The following is a 16645-nucleotide window of genomic DNA, read 5'->3' on the forward strand; positions in this document are numbered from 1 at the left end:
AAGTCGATGGTAACCTTGGGCCATCCCATGCTTGATGTTCTTAATAGTTTGAATTTCAATCTTCAGTGTGAGCAATCAATATTTCATTATTATTTTGTTGACCGTATCATACCTATTATTTCTGTATGGGATTTTTTTATTAAGAAGATTTGATTGTTGTATGAGTGAGATTCGTAATAAGTCAACATATTTAGTTGCTTCAAATTATTTTCTTTGATTCTGTGGCTGATCCGTTCATTCTGACACATCTTGAAGGACTAGGGATTCATCAAGCCAAGTAGCTTGACATTTTAACCACCTACTTGACTTGAAAATCAAGCTCGTCAAAAATTACATACTTGAGCTTGACTTGCCTTGATTTTAGATATTTATTGCTTGACTTGATATCAAGCTACTTGATATTACTTGATCTTGATAGACACGCGTCGTATGGCATATATTTCTGCAATCTCGTGCGCGCTTAGACTAAATTAGGGGATTCCTCGAGTGCCGAGAGACTGAAGCATTCGCCAGTGTGACTTTATTAGTAGTTTTCTCACATTTCTATGAAATCTATTGGTAGATTTTAGTAGTTTCAGAAATATCTTTCCAAACTTGGCCAAAATGGCCAAGGATTTTTCATCAACCCCAACATCTTCAGCTCCTGTTGATAAACAATTTTCCAGAGCTGCTCTTACAGTTACAGAAACCCGCAATAGGTTAGGCGACAAATCTATGAGATGCCTCATGTGTCTTAAATCCTGGATGGAAAATTATGAAATCAAATAAAGCCTGGAGGTTTTTCAATATTAAGAAAATTTTCTATTAGTCAAGCCAAGTAGCTTGAAAATCAAGCCAAACCACGAATTACTATGTAGGACAGAATCGTCAGAATTCTGTACCTCAGATTCGCACAGATTTCATTGTTTTTTATTCTTATATGTTGATACTCGGAACTCTTCTATGCCAACCTACATTTTTCAATGCAAAAATCACAACACTGGAATTTCCACCGTATTGTCCTAGAAATATTCCAGTCGATTTTGTTTAAGCCACTTTACAAATTGAATTTTGGATCTTCTTACAAGGAAATAATAAACGGAAACATTGAAGAACCATATGAAAAAATCATAGATACAACTAATTAGTATACTCCTTCAAGTGAACGAACACAATAAATATAATATTGATGAATATGGCAGAGTCTCATTTCGAGTGAACAATGAATATTGCAGTATTCGCTGGAAGGCCCTAATTTCTGAGGAAATTATACTCCATCCAGAGTTCAGGTCTATTCGTACAATGCATAGGTACTACTACAAGAGGAGATACGTTGAACGTAATGCTATTAGTTGTTTTATGACTAGTTGTAAATTCGAAGCACTTGCAATGATATATCGTCAGTAATAATTTGACTGGGTTTGTGCATAAGGAATGCTATGATGATGCTATGTGAAGTTCAAGAATTCTAGGAGCTGTTTGAGATCACTCAGTGATTTCAAGATTATTTTGACAGATTGATTCATTGTGAGCTTCATATGATGTGAACTATTTGCATGTTTTAGCATTCAATTCGAAATTAAGATTATATTGAATACCCAATTGAATTGTGGAAAAAATGAGATCCGACATATAAAAAAATAATCACAAAATACAAAAATCGATACGGAAATATGTATAGGTACCTTCATTAAAATTGCATCCGTTAAAGACGATTCTACAATGAAGTAATAACACTGCTTAATGGTGAAAGTTTGAATACCGGTTTTCAGATTAGAATAATTTTGAATTGAAAATTTATTTTTGTCTGGAACGATCTCGAAATATGAATTCCTTTCCTCAACAAGAATACCTTATTGCCTGTGAAATATTAACTATAACAATTTTCAAATTTGATCATTTCCTCAAGAAATACTATCAACCTAACCTACATGATCCAAGCAATATTATAAAATGAATTCTTCATACACTTTTCAATATATTAATAGTCAATTTCACTCATCAAAATTGCATTAATTCTGAAATATAAGCACTAACTAATAAACATACTTAATATTATGATTCTGTGATTCAAGATGTGGACCGAGTTGAACATCAATTTCTCTTTACAAAGATGTGATATTGTCGATTCAAATGGGAAATTTTTAGTTCCACCAATTCAAAAATAAGCGTACATCGAGAAATACAAAATTCAATCTTTTTATTTTCAATTATGAAGTGAATGTCAGCACCATTTAAAATTATTTTTGGTCTTGTGGAACACACCTTCAGAATGTAATGGCATTTTTATGAAGGTTCCCTGAAATATGCTAAATGGAGCAAGAGCACATTAAAAGTTTCCATGAAATATATTTTAGTCATTATTGTTGGATGTGGAAGTTGGGATACTCATTCATTCATATTTTTTAAGGCCTTGAAGTAAAACGTTTTCGAAATCGTTTTTTTGTAGTGTTCTTCAAGTTGACATCAAATCTTCATTTGTTCAGAAGCGCAATCTGATGACCAATCTCGACAATGAAGTATAACAATTGTGCGAAACTAGAATTACAATGTGATTAGCTATTTCCATTTCCGAAATTCTTCATTACAAACGAGCTGTTACCAAAGTTACAAAGATTATCATAAATTACCGTTAAAGACAGCTGCTTTTTTTAACACATGAATACCAAATGGATTCATTCCGTTAGATACAGAATCCCAAATATTACGAAATATCTTCGGTGTGACCTCGAAAAATGGATGAATTTTCATGAACGTAACAATCCTACCTCAACTTATGGATTGACTGATTAATGAGGAAAGCCTAAGTTCTTCTTTGTGTCACGGTCACGTGGGTTTTTATTGGAATTTATAATTGGGCGTATTCTCGAATGCAAGCCCGTGAAATTGAAGAGGAAGCTAAAGGAGTTAATTGTATTTCGAATTCAGATATAGAACTTCAGTTAGATTCAACATATATAATAAGTGACCTAGAAAAAAAAATCTTCTAGAACTTGACAGGCCACTTGAAAAGTCCCCGGTCTACCATAGTGAAACACATTTTTTTGGAAAAATTCGATTTCATTATACAACATAGTTGCCTTCAAGGGCGATCAGCAATTATAGCGATCTTCTTTATTGGCGCTAAATTTATTTCCAGCGAGCATTCTTTTGAGGTCTGAGAACAGGAAAAAGTCGCTGGGGTTCAGATCTGGCGAATACGGTGGATGAATAAGCAATTCGAGGCCCAATTCATGCAATTTTGCCATTGTTTTCATTGATTTATGATACGGCGCATTGTTTTGATGAAACAGTACCTTTTTTTCTTCAAATGGGGCCATTTTTTAGCGATTTCATCCTTTAAACGAACTAATAACGCTATATAATAATCGCTGTTGATGGTCTGGCTCTTTTGGAGGTAATCAATGAATATTTTACCTTGCGCATCCCAGAATACTGTTGCCATAACCTTGCCAGCTGACTGTTGTGTTTTTCCTCGCTTTGGATTCGGTTCATCGTATGAAGTCCACTCAGCTGACTGTCAATTGGACTCCGGAGTGACATGATGGAGCCATGTTTCATCCATTGTCACATATCGACGCAAAATTCAGGTTTATGCACCTAAACAGCTTCAAACACTTCTCAAAACAACATTAACAAGTAGTTGCTTCTGATCGATTGTGATCTCGCGCGACACCCATTTTGCACACAGCTTTATCATGTACAAATATTCGTGAATAATATGATGTACACGTTCAGATGATATCTTCACAATATCTGCTATCCCCATCAACTTCACTTCACGGTCATTCAAAATTATTTTGTGAAATTTTTTGATTTTTTCGTCGGTGACAGCCTTTTTTGGCCGTCCACTAGGTTCGCCGTCTTCGGTGATCATTTCACCACGTTCAAACTTAGCATACCAATCAATGATGGTTGATTTTCTTGGTGCAGACCCCGGAAACTCTTCATCAAGCCAAGATTTTGCTTCAACTGTATTTTTTCAACAATTCATCAGTACACGAAATTCTTTTTTTCCATCATTTTTCAAATAACAAAAGTAGCTACACTCACAACGCAATATCTCACAAACTAATGGTCGTACAGCTGTCAAATTTTGACACGTATCGTTTGAAGGTTGGACTAACTAAAAATCATATGGATTTAATACTAGCACCGCCATCTGTGTATCAGACCGGGGTCTTTTCAATTGGCCTTATATCTTAGGTAGACTCGGAAGTAATGATGAAGCATCATCTTAAAATTTGGCACAAATCTCGTGTCTGTTTTATTCGATATCTGATAAAAAAATCTAACTGTGGAACCACTGACATAATTACTGAAATGACCTATAATTAAAAAAAAACAATTTGCACAAATTAACTGACACTATCGATGGTTCGATGAGTTCTTGCATATTAAATAAATAATAAATAGCGGTTCCTATGCCGAACATTTGTTTCAATTCAGTGAGTATTGTGTAATATGGGGGAATAGGTATATTTCTCATTCCCTTTTAATCTCTACTAGAGAGGGCGTTTCAGAATTATGTGATGTAACTTTCAGATGGGATTTTTCTGCACATTTCATTACGAGAAGTTTGTTAGAACATGTATACCCGAAATGGTTTTGTTAGTGGGATGAAGTGTGTTGAAATTTCCAGAAACAAATTAATATTTTCCAATATTTCTGTACAGAGTCATGCTATTGAAATGAAATCTTGTATACTGAGACTTCGAAGAAAACTCTTCATAACAATTGATAGAAGTATGCAATTAAAGAACGCAACATTTGGGGTTATTGTATAGATATTTCATAACCCTAGTCTAGAAAATTCCTCTCAAAATTTATCCTACTCTTATTTGATATGTCAATATTTTCGAAAAAAAAAACAAAAAATTAGTTTGATGATGTCGAGTTCACTTAGTTCAATCAGTTAAGTTTAATTTTACTAGAATAACTTTTTGAAATTCCTTCAACAAGAAATTTCACATCAAGCTTGAAATTATAACTTCCACACGTCAAATTACCACGCAATGATATTCTGCTAGAATATTTTATGGTTTAAGTGACGCGATAAACATAAAATCTTAAGCAGAGCCTGCAATTTTTATTTCACATTCAAATGCCAACCTTAATCTGAATCTCATCTGTTATTTTGTAATTATTAGCAGAACAAAATACTCGTCGAAATTGGCGCATTTACTAACTTGAAGGATTTTCCGTTCGAGAGTTATCGTGTTTACGGTTGGACGGACATAAATAAATTTGACTTGGAATTCGCCTTCAGTGTGTCGAACCTATTTCTTCAAATCCATTTCCAGCTCAATACCATAGATCGTGACCGAATCGTATAGAACCAGCGTACAAAAAAAATAATAAAATACGAGTTGAATAATTATTGAAAATGTCAAGAAAACTGCTTCGTGATTGAATGATTATTTTTATTTTGTTGTAAACGTTTCGACGTATGGAATTAGAGCAGCAGACGAATTATGTGGGAACTATCAATTATTTAAATCCATGAAATTTTGCCTTCAAATTACGTTCAAGTGATCTTTTGAGAGTAAAAAAGGATTTGCTAATACATTTTACTTGTTCAGAAGAATCCAACCCAAGATTTCATCAAGTTTTGAACTTCTGCAAGGGCTTACAGGAGCCTAGTAGACTTGAAGCAAAAATAACAACAATAAGAATTTTTTAAAGTGCTTATAGTCAAGTTCAAAGAATGGATAAACCAAAAACGAGCGCTCCAAAAAAAAATAAGTTTTGAGTTACATAATTAGTGAGAATGTCAAGAAAACTGCTTCGTGATTGAATGATTATTTTTATTTTGAATGAGAGCAGTAGACGAATTATGTGGAAACTATCGAGTATTTTAGTTTATGAAATTTCGCCTTGTTTAGTGATCTTTCGAAAAAAACGGGAATGCATTACTATAATGTACTCATTCAGAAGAACTCAATACAAATTTTCATGAAGCTTTGAACTTCTGCGAAGGCTAACAGCAAAAATAACAACAATCAGAAGTGCTCATAGTCAAAATTTATTATAGGATATTGATAATGTTGGAATATTGGCTAAAACTAAAAAAATTAACTGAAAGAAAGGAGTCGAAAAATTTTCGAAAGCTCTATTTCATTTACTAATTTTTCGTTAATTCATGTGAGTGTATTATTTATGAGTTTTGTATTGAAAGAAAATTATTTTTGCTTAGACGAATTAAATGTGGACGTACCTCTGTGCTTCTATTGCAACTGCGGTACCGAAAAACGAAAAAGTTTTCTACAACTTTACGAAAACTTTTTCATTTTAGAAGTATACTTATTTTTACAATTTTCTTCGGACACTATAGCACAAAAATAGTAATTTCACGCACTACCTATACAATTCAGACAACGCGTTAAAAAAAAAAACAAATTCCGATAAGATCATCTCCACAGGTCCAAACCCAAACTCACCTCGAATCTCCCTAATAAAAAAAAATATCCTCTAGTCTAGTCATACGAAGAAAATCCTCGGCTAGGTTATGTCCACAATTTCTTCACGTTACAAACGAAAGCACACGTCTTCTTCACAACCTCACTACAACGACTACGCGAGAGTAGTGCGAGTACCGGTATCGAAATCGAAGGCGACGAGTGGTACCCAGGAGGACTGCTGGTACTGCCGCGGCTTCTTACCAGATATCCGTCGAGATTGTCGGATTCTACCGGCCCACGAAGATGCTCTTGGACGACGTCTACGACGGGGTCGTGGAATGTTTGCTTGTCGTGGTGGTACTTCACTTCTTCCCAGTGCCATCAATCAGGTCGAGATTGAGATGCTGGTGACGTTCGATCTGGCTGATCGAGGTTGTAGCACGCGTTAGGATTGCTATGATTTGTACGATTGTTTTGCAAAAGGTGTTTTTTTTAGAGCTATGGAACTTTAAATTGCAATAAAAAAACGATGGATTATTCGATTGACATGAATTTTATTTATCCGCAAGATAATCTTGTGGCATTACATTTTAAATATGATTTCTGGCATATGACCGCCACGGCTGGCTCGGATGTAGTCCAATCTGGACGTCCAATTTTCGATGACTTTTTCCAATATTTGTGGCCGTATATCGGCAATAACACGGCGAATGTTGTCTTCCAAATGGTCAAGGGTTTGTGGCTTATCCGCATAGACCAATGACTTTACATAGCTCCACAGAAAGAAGTATAGCGGTTTTAAATCACAAGATCTTGGAGGCCAATTCACAGGTTCAAAACGTGAAATTAGGTGGTCAGCAAACGTGTCTTTCAATAAATCGATTGTGGCACGAGCTGTGTGACATGTTGCGCCGTCTTGTTGGAACCACAGCTCCTTGACATCATGGTTGTTCAATGCAGGAATGAAAAAGTTAGTAATCATGGCCCTATACCGATCACTATTGTTCTGGCCATCATCGTTTTTGAAGAAGTACGGACCAATGATTCCACCAGGCCATAAAGCGCACCAAACAAGCAGTTTTTCTGGAAGTAACGGTGTTTCGACATACACTTGAGGATTAGCTTCACTCCAAATGCGGCAGTTTTGTTTGTTGACGTAGCCATTCAACCAGAAGTGCGCTTCATCGCTAAACAAAATAAAATGGACGTAGTGCGCGATACGTATTCCGCACAGAACCATTATTTTCGAAATAAAATTGCACTATTTGCAAGCGTTGTTCAGGCGTGAGTCTATTCGTGATGAATTGCCAAACCAAACTGAGAATAAATCACTTGACAGCTGTTAAATAGGTCGCCATCTTGAACAGTAATGCCAACTTAAAGTTATATACCTCGAAAAAAAACACCCTATATATTGACTACCTACGTGTGGGGTTCACATGCTTTGGGTCAACGTAAGTGAAGTATTTTCTCTTGGGAATTTTTTTTTTTTTGAGTATTGTGCGAAGGCGTCATTGTTTAGGATGTTTTTCGGATAATTAACTTGTATCTGAAATAAGTTGTTATGTGTTTGCAGGCTTAGTTATGAAATATCAGTTGGAACGAAGTATTATTGTGGGAACCATGGTTTATTGTTCCCCTCTTTTTTCGAAGAATTTTGTTGAATCTTTAATCGAACTATTGCCAATAAGAGGTTTCATAAGAAATCAATGGATGTTTTCGTAGACCCCACAGTTTTGAGGAAATTGGAACTGGTTTGTGAAAAAAACAGTAAAAATTGAATCTCTATCCGAAAATCGTTTTATCTCCTAAAATATTTGTCACAGACCCCTTAAATGATGAAATATTCTGGCACCGCTAACCGATTCTTCGTAGAGTTCACGGTTTTGAGGAAATTTGAACTCGAAATTTGGGAAAAAATTGAATTTCTCCCTAAAAACCGTTATATCTCCTGAATTATTCGTCTCAGACACCTCAAATGGAACGTTTTCCAAACATCAACTCACGATCTAAAACATACTAAGGTTTCAAGGGCATAGCTTGCATCCAGAAGAAGTTGTAGCCCCGGGAATATTATCATTTTTTTCCTTGAAAATTTCCGATTTTTATTTATAATTTCTGAATTAATGTACTGATCGCCTAACTGCCAGCATTTTCGTGATCTACATACTTGCATCAATCAATAAAATGATACAATATTTCCATAAAAGAACTTTTTTTTTTTTTCAATTTTCTATAGAAAATTTTACGAAAATTTTTCGAGAAAAATTTTTCAGGTGAGATCGAAATTCGGCTAATCAGAGATCGTCAAGTCTGGCACCGCTAACCTATTCTTCGTAGAGCTCACGGTTTTGAGGAAATTTGAACTCGAAATTTGGGAAAAAATTGAATTTCCCCCAAAAACACAGTGAAGTGTCAAGTGCGTAGCTTATGTCCAGAAGAAGTTTCAGCCACGGAAAAATGATCAAATTTTCCTTTGAAAATTTCAGATTTTTACCTGTAATTCATGAAATAATGAACTTATCGCCCATCTAGCATGCAGTTTCGTGATCTACCTAATCGAATCAACCAAGAAAAAAGTACAATATTTCCATGAAGGAACTTTCATTTTTTTTCAATTTTTTAAGGAAAAATTTTTTTCATGGATACGTTCACAAACAATTCGACGAAAAAATTTCCTAAATTTCCTAAAGAAAATGGTCTCGGGTACTGAGCAGTACTTGGTACCACTTTCAAATTTGTGTACGTCGATTAACTGAATAATTTGATCTTTCCACGCTCAAACCTATTGAACACAATTGACATAAGTAATGTCAAAAGACTCTACTGAGTTATACCTATTCTAAAGTGTATCATTTTTATTGGAAAACCTTTTACGAGTATAAACAAAACTTCAGAAGTTCCTGACTTCACGTGAGTGCTTTTTCAATTTTTTATTGCTTGGTTAGCAAAGTATTCACGTTACTAGTTACACTTCTACATTCCGAATCGAACAAGCAATTAAATCCGAACATTCTTAGAAAATAAATTCTTACAAGTTTTTTCTAAAGAAACTTATACCGTTCCTCCGATAAGTACTGTCAAGGACGCAAATGTATTCTTTCTTTCGGAATAATTGATACAAGAATATTATAAATTATTTATGACTAATTAAATAGCTAACTGTTATCTGTTAGTCATATATTGTGGTGGATGTGTGGCTGACCCAATAAAGTTAAATTCGTAATTTTTAATCGGCATTCGCTTCTTTAATCTGAACATCAATCATGTAGATTCCTTCGGATAGTGCAATCATTAAAAGGTAACTATATCAGGTCTGTAGGTAACACGCCTTTTACGAAATATTTCAGCTATCGGTTTGGAATATACAATGGTTACTTTCTGAAGTTGGTAAGGATATCTTAGGTGTTGTTCTATTGAACTATTTACTAATTATTTTATTATAAATCGACCTTTATGATTTGATCGTGCTCTAAGACATTTTAAATATAACGGGTTCTCCAATAGATATGATATAAGAGTATTTGCCGTGCTAGTATTAAATCCATTTGATTTTTAGTTAGTACCAACCTTCACACGATACGTGTCAAAATTTGACGGCAGTCCGACCATTAGTTTGTGAGATATTGCGTTGTGACTGTAGCTACTTTTGTTATTTGAAAAAATATAAAAAAAAAAGAATTTCGTGTGCTGATAAAATATTGCTTTTTGAAGGGAATAAACACAGATGAAGCAGAATCTTGGCTTGATGAAGAGTTTCTGGGGTCATTTAAAGGATGAAATCGTTAAAAAACGGCCCCATTGAAAAAAAGGTGCTGTTTCATCAAGACAATGCGTCGTGTCACAAATCAATGAAAACAATGGCAAAATTGCATGAATTGGGCTTGGAATTGCTTCTGCATCCACCGTATTCGCCAGATCTGGCACCCAGCGACTTTTTTCTGTTCTTAGACCTCAAAAAAATGCTCGCTGGAAAGAAATTTAGCGCCAATGAAGAATAAATCGCCGAAACTGAGGCCTATTTTGAAGCGAAAGACAAATCGTACTACAAACATGATATCGAAAAGTTGGAAGATCGCCATAATCGCTGTATCGGCCTCGAAGGCATCTATGTTGAAGAATAATATCGAATTTTGCCAAAAAAATGTGTTTTACTATGGTAGACCAGGCAATTTTCAATTATCCTGTTACATTGAATTTTCGGACTCTTGTAACAAATAAATATTGTGTGTATACCGGTTTTAATAATTTCTGGAGAATATTTGATTAAAATTTTAATAGTTTGGAATAATTGATGACATAAAAAATAATTTTTCTGCAAAATATAGAGCTTTATATCACCTCGAAAAAGTCCACTTCCGTACCTAATTTTTGTATTACAACACTACTCTCTACTCCTGGTATCCATAAGGCAGCGTGGCCGAGCGGTCTAAGGCGCTGGTTTTAGGCACCAGTCCGAAAGGGCGTGGGTTCGAATCCCACCGCTGTCAAAATTTTTACTCAATTGGTAACTTGAATATTAATCTTATTTTTTTTTTATTATTATTATTAAGTTTGAAGTTATCATATCTCGTTTAAATTAATTTGAAGATTAATTGATAAGAGTAGTTTTTCCTCCACGATTTCGTGCCAACAATACCTCATTCAATTCTTGTCAGTAAGATATGAACAGTTTGTAAAACCCAATATTTTATTCCCTCACCGTTTTTGTCAATACAGTTAGTGATAAAACTCTTCCATAACTATCAGGTCTTTCTCCTGATGTTAGAGATATTTGCATGTCAATGCTTTGGTTCGAAAGTTCTGAACCAAATATTCACTCAAATTTTTCTCGTTATATAATAGAAATTCAACTTACTCTGCAGATGTTAAAATTCCTCAAGTAGTTCATTTGGAAAACCTTTTTGACCATTCTGTCCATATCATTTTTTCCTCGGTAATTTCCTATTGATATTTGTAATCATGAACTTTTGTGTCTAGGTTACTATTTTATAATACCGCAAATATCTGAAATGGAGAACTATCTTTAACTATAGAATGATCGAGATGTCTTTGATTTTTTTCTACTCTCAGTAATAAATCCAAGAATGCACAGATCTAAATTTCAGAAAATCTTAATTCAGCAATTATGTACTCGAACTGAGATCTTCTCAAATACTAAAATTACAATTTTTGTTCCAGATTGGCCAGAAATCTACCGGACCTCCGCACGTGCCTTTTACACCAGAAGCTCCAGATGCTCAACTGTTGCATCGAGAGGAAGAAGAAGCGCGAAGAAACCCAAAAAGACCTCGAATTCGATTCTGCAGAGGGTTCGTCTTCAGAAGAAGAATTCTTCGACTGCGCCGACAAGCCAGCTGAAGAGCCCAAGAAGATTCAACCTGCAGGCAGGCTGTGCAAATTCAAAGACCTGAAACTGTTAGAAACGGGTGAAGATCTCTACATCCCCAGAACTCAAGAACCCGTGCCTAAGACTGAAGATCAACTGGACGAGGACACTGACGTTCTTCTCAAACTCGGCTCAGACGCTCAAGCCTCGGAGATGAGAGCAAGGCTGATGAGTGCTTCGCTCCTATCCGATATGGAGTCCTTCAAAGCTGCAAATCCCGGAGCCATTTTGGAAGATTTCGTTAGATGGTACTCTCCAAGGGATTGGATAGAGACTGAGGACGAGGAGGGTAATAAAAAAGGGGAGCTGAGCAAACGGATGCTGATCGAAGACAACTTATGGGCGCAGACTTGGAAAACCGCAAAACCCATACCTGCCAGCAAGCAAAAGTTGCAATTCGTCGATACCAGAGAAGCAGAGAAGGTTCTGCATTTCCTCGAGTCCAGAGAACTCCCACAAATAATCGAGTTGTTGGTTCCTATACTGCTACAAATGTCCGCTTGCCGCTTAGCTCAAGAACTAGCTGCTCTAGAAGTACATCCAGACGAAGAAGTGGACAAGGTGTCGTACATCCTGAAACAAGTGGAGATGACTACTAGAGAAGGAAAATTCACAGCCCGCAAGATTGAGGCTATCGCTCGAGAGATGGCGCGAGTAGAAAGATTCATATCAACAATTCGCTCTTTGTATCATAAACTTAATCATGAAGCTGCTGATCGTGAAATAATGAGGCAGATGATTCTTGATCTGGTGAGCGGGAAAGAAGCTTGGGTTAGTAGTGAAGTCAAAATGCGTTTGAAACCGATGTTTCGGGAAGCTCAGGAAAGGGTGAATGCAGCGAAATCAGAGGATGATGTTCCAGAGGAGAAAAAATCTCCCTATGAAACTTCCGAATATCCAAACCCATCAGTGCGCGAATTTGTGTTGACGATTAGTGCAAGGCAACCAAAGCATTATTCCTCCTATTGTCCCCAATACATGAGGGCGATACTGTCGAATGACGGTATGAGAATGGCTAGTGCTTTTAGCGAAGATATCAATTTTTTCTAGGACTGAATTTTTCCATTCGAACGAAAGCTACTGAGATTTTTATACGAGTTCGTTAGGTTTTAACATGTTTCGTGAATTTGTTACTTACATCGAATAATTATTGTAATTTTATTGGAGTATTGGTGAAGATGATCAACTTGTTACGATGTAGATATCATATTTTTGGATTTGTAATAAGTCTTTATAATAGTCGTTTAAAGTGTTAAGAGTTTTATATTGTATAATTAAACCACATTAGAAATTATGTATTTTTTTATATATCCTGGAAGCCAGAAAAACAAATTACCTTCTTATGCAACCAATCATACACTTCGATCTTATTCTGATTGTTGAAATTCATTTTGGAATTACCAGCAGAGCTAAGAATCCTTTCAAAATCGACATCATAATCCTTGTTTCATGAATTTAAAAATATCTAATGTAGATATTCAAACAAGTCCAACTTTTCATATATTCTATACTACAAAATATCTCTGCTATGAGAAAATTTTAAAAACGAATAAAATCAATGGCGATAAGAAATATTAGTTACAACCAATTTGAAGTGATATTAAATCCTATTCAACTGCAGACGACTGGGATTTTCATATGAAGTTATCGCTTTTAACATACTAATTACATTTGTTAATTACTTAGAAAAATTGTTATTTTATTGGAGTATTGGTGAAGATATTCAACTTGTTACGATATAGATATCATATTTTTGGATTTGTGATGAATTTTTATAGTACTTGTTCAAAGTGTTAAAATTTTATATTGGATAATTAAATCACATTAGAAATTACCATTTATTTATATTTCTTGAAAGCTAGAGATAGAAATAGGTATACTACCAATCATACACTTCAATTGCATTCTGACCATTGAAATATTTTGGCATCAGAGTAGAACTAACAAGCTATTTGAAATCAGCGCCATATAACTTATTTAATGAATTAAAAATCTTCAGAAATTACTGCGTATTTTAAAGATTACTAGAAATCGAAAACAAATACAGTTTTTCTTTTATTCATAATAAAAGAAAGGGCTCACTATGACAAAAATTGAAAAAAAAATGAATAAATGACAATAGAAAGTATTGAGTAGTTGTCAATAATTTTTGTGTACCGAACATGTTATTACAAAAAGGTTTAAAACTCAAGAAATCTATATCTGCCGAAATATAAAAAAAAATATGAGTCCTCATCGCCACAATTTTTTTCATAAGAATCCCTTTAACTGATGAACCGTTGTGTTTTTACCCAAGGTATGGCATATTGCCGAAATTGTCGTCAAAAAAGCTATCTAATGATGCAATAATATACTGGGTGTGCCATTTGAAATAAGGAAGTAGTAGTCTGTTTCCGGTATAACCAGAAGTTGTAGAGATTTGAAAATATTTTAGGGAGAAAGATCAAAAAACCCAATGTGCAAATTTTCTGCTCGAAATTATGATTAGTTTTCCATAAACGTCTAATGGACCATCCCGGTGAGTCACCTTGTATAGTTTCTCCCATAGAATTATATCTGTAAAAAAGTCCTATATTGAATGACCATCAGGTATTCATATCAGTCGAACCACAGATGAACTTTTGCACAAAGCCATGGCATGGCGGCTTTCATATCTACCCAGATGCGATTGTTTCGCAAATTGAAAATTCCGAGGCTAGATTATGTAATATCAGAAACGAGAACTCATATATGAATAAAAAAACTTTCCTGGCATCATGCACATTCCTGAGTTGTTTCTGAAGCCAAACACAGACATTTTTTAGTCTCGCTCTTTCAGAGCATGGTCCCGTTTGAAATTATATGATACAGCAAATGTTCTCTCGAAATTATTTTTTCTGTGAATTGGGGAAAAATCTAATTTGCGATATTCGCTTACTTACTACAGTCAAGTTTGCTTCCACTGGTCTCAAAGTATACACTGTGTCTGTGAAGTATGGAACAAATTCATTTTTAGCTAAACAGACCATTTTAAGGAATAATCCTGAAACACGTCAATTTTTGACTTTAATTTACCGTATTTTAAAATAATAATCTAATATGCAGGGTGAATTACTTTCGAGTAATGACGTCACCGTCATTTTTTTTAATTGTACACCCCCATTTTGTCTCAATTTTCCGATTACTCTAACTGAGATGATGAAAATGTATCACATGCTGATTCCAATTGATACAGGGTGAAAAATAATACAATAGTTTTGTGTGTCCTCACACAACAATATTATCAAAAAATCTTATTCTCTAGCGGCAATTGGTTTGAATGTAACAGCCAGTAGTTTGTTACATTTTCAGATTGATAAAAATGTATAAAAATAAGAAATAATTTCTTTCATATTAATTCTGTCTGCTAGACCACCAAGTACCGAACATGTTTGGAAATAGCTCATTTTTATTAATCTAAAAATGTTACATGAAAACCAATTGCCACTAGACAATGAGTATTTTTGATAATATTGTTAATTTAACTAATAAAGAATGTTACGCGTTACTTTATGCGCACATACAAAACTATTGTATTTTTATCCACCCTGTACCAATTGGGATCAACATGTGATACATTTTTGGAATCAGCTCAGCTAGAGTAATCGGAAAATTGAGACAAAATGGGGGTATTCCATTTAAAAAAATGACGGTGACGTCATTACTGGAAAGTAATTCAACCTGTATATCAGATTATTATTTTAAAATAATAATGATTATTTTTAAAAATGGTCTTTTTAGCTAAAAATGAATTTGTTCCATACTTTACGGACACAGTGCACAATATTGAATGAAATGTATTTATTTGAGTGATTCCCGATTAAATATGCAAATTTGAATATTTGCAATCGGATATTTTTCCCAATTGTCGAATTCATAATAAGCAGAATATTTATTATTTTCAGTATCTACCCTCTGAAATCCAAGGTTTAGTAACTTTTGCTCTCCTAGTGTCATCGGTTGTTTGAAGTTTGTTTTCTAAATTTCTGATATATTTAGGTATTTAATTCAATTAATTTTGAGTTAATACGAAACGTTTATTACATATGGGACATAAGAAGTGCGTTCTTTGTGGAGAAACTCGCGAATTGAGTGGAATATCCTATCACTGATATGTTTTCATTTCCGTGAGCTTCATGTCAAATTTGGTAGTTCATTTTGAGGACAAATTTGCTTACTGAAAATGACATATGCTCCCTCTATCTTTTTTTACTACTCTGATATTACTCCACAGTATTTACATTGAAGCCACGAATGACTATTATAATTTTTTGAATAATTATTTTGTAGTTTGAGTAAAAAGTGTGTCTATCATGTAAAAACCCCTATAAAGTATCTCGAACATTAAGGACTACCGATCTCAGACAATAAACTATTGTCTTCGATCGGTAAAACGTCCTTACCGTTCTCCATACCTAATTTACTAATACGTATTCCCGAAATCAATCGTGTTATCAAAACGTAAAACGAATTTCATGCAGAAGTAGGTACTCAAATGATCCAGATAAATTTCAAGCGAACTAAAGTTGGTTCAGATAAACGTAGAACTCAACTTCATTTTAAAAATTTCCATAAAACAATTCCCGCACGGAAGATATGCAAATATGATAGCGAATATTTCGATACAGATGAGCCTACTATGATTACACTCCAAGATGCGGATGGAAGGTACAGATAACAACTGCAGATGGTAATACAAAATTGAATATTTAATGACTGAGCGCCCGTAAATGAATTCGTAAAAATACAGGCGAATTTTCACATTTCCGCATAAGGGAGAACTTGGGGAAACTCGACATCCAGCGACCATGGCAACGTTGCCTATGCGCGCTTCAGATTTCCCAGATGATCGTATTCT

The 16645-nt window shown here is 34.6% G+C and overlaps 2 protein-coding genes and 1 non-coding gene across 5 annotated transcripts in view; 2 read left to right on the forward strand and 1 right to left on the reverse strand.

Annotated features, from left to right (window-relative positions):
- LOC123678744 (leucine-rich repeats and immunoglobulin-like domains protein 1) overlaps window positions 1-6681 on the reverse strand; it is a 48599-nt gene extending 41918 nt beyond the window's left edge. Inside the window, exon 1 of one of the 3 annotated variants that reach the window (XM_045615911.1) lies at window positions 6420-6680. The gene's annotated coding sequence lies outside the window, so the exon portion shown is untranslated. Of the gene's footprint in view, window positions 1-6419 lie in introns of all 3 variants that reach the window. The other 2 variants (XM_045615910.1, XM_045615912.1) reach the window with 2 other exon arrangements.
- LOC123678743 (rab3 GTPase-activating protein catalytic subunit) overlaps window positions 1-13061 on the forward strand; it is a 56677-nt gene extending 43616 nt beyond the window's left edge. Inside the window, exon 3 of the mRNA XM_045615909.1 lies at window positions 11562-13061. Within this exon, the coding sequence (XP_045471865.1) occupies window positions 11562-12819 (1258 nt within the window). The 3' untranslated portion in view covers window positions 12820-13061. The remainder of the gene's footprint in view (window positions 1-11561) is intronic.
- On the forward strand, window positions 10791-10870 carry Trnal-uag. Its single transcript has one exon. It is a non-coding gene; the product is annotated as a tRNA-Leu (tRNA).
- Window positions 13062-16645: the final 3584 nt, after the last annotated feature.

The sequence above is a fragment of the Harmonia axyridis genome, chromosome 4, assembly GCF_914767665.1.
Source record: "Harmonia axyridis chromosome 4, icHarAxyr1.1, whole genome shotgun sequence".
NCBI classification, from domain to species: domain Eukaryota; kingdom Metazoa; phylum Arthropoda; class Insecta; order Coleoptera; family Coccinellidae; genus Harmonia; species Harmonia axyridis.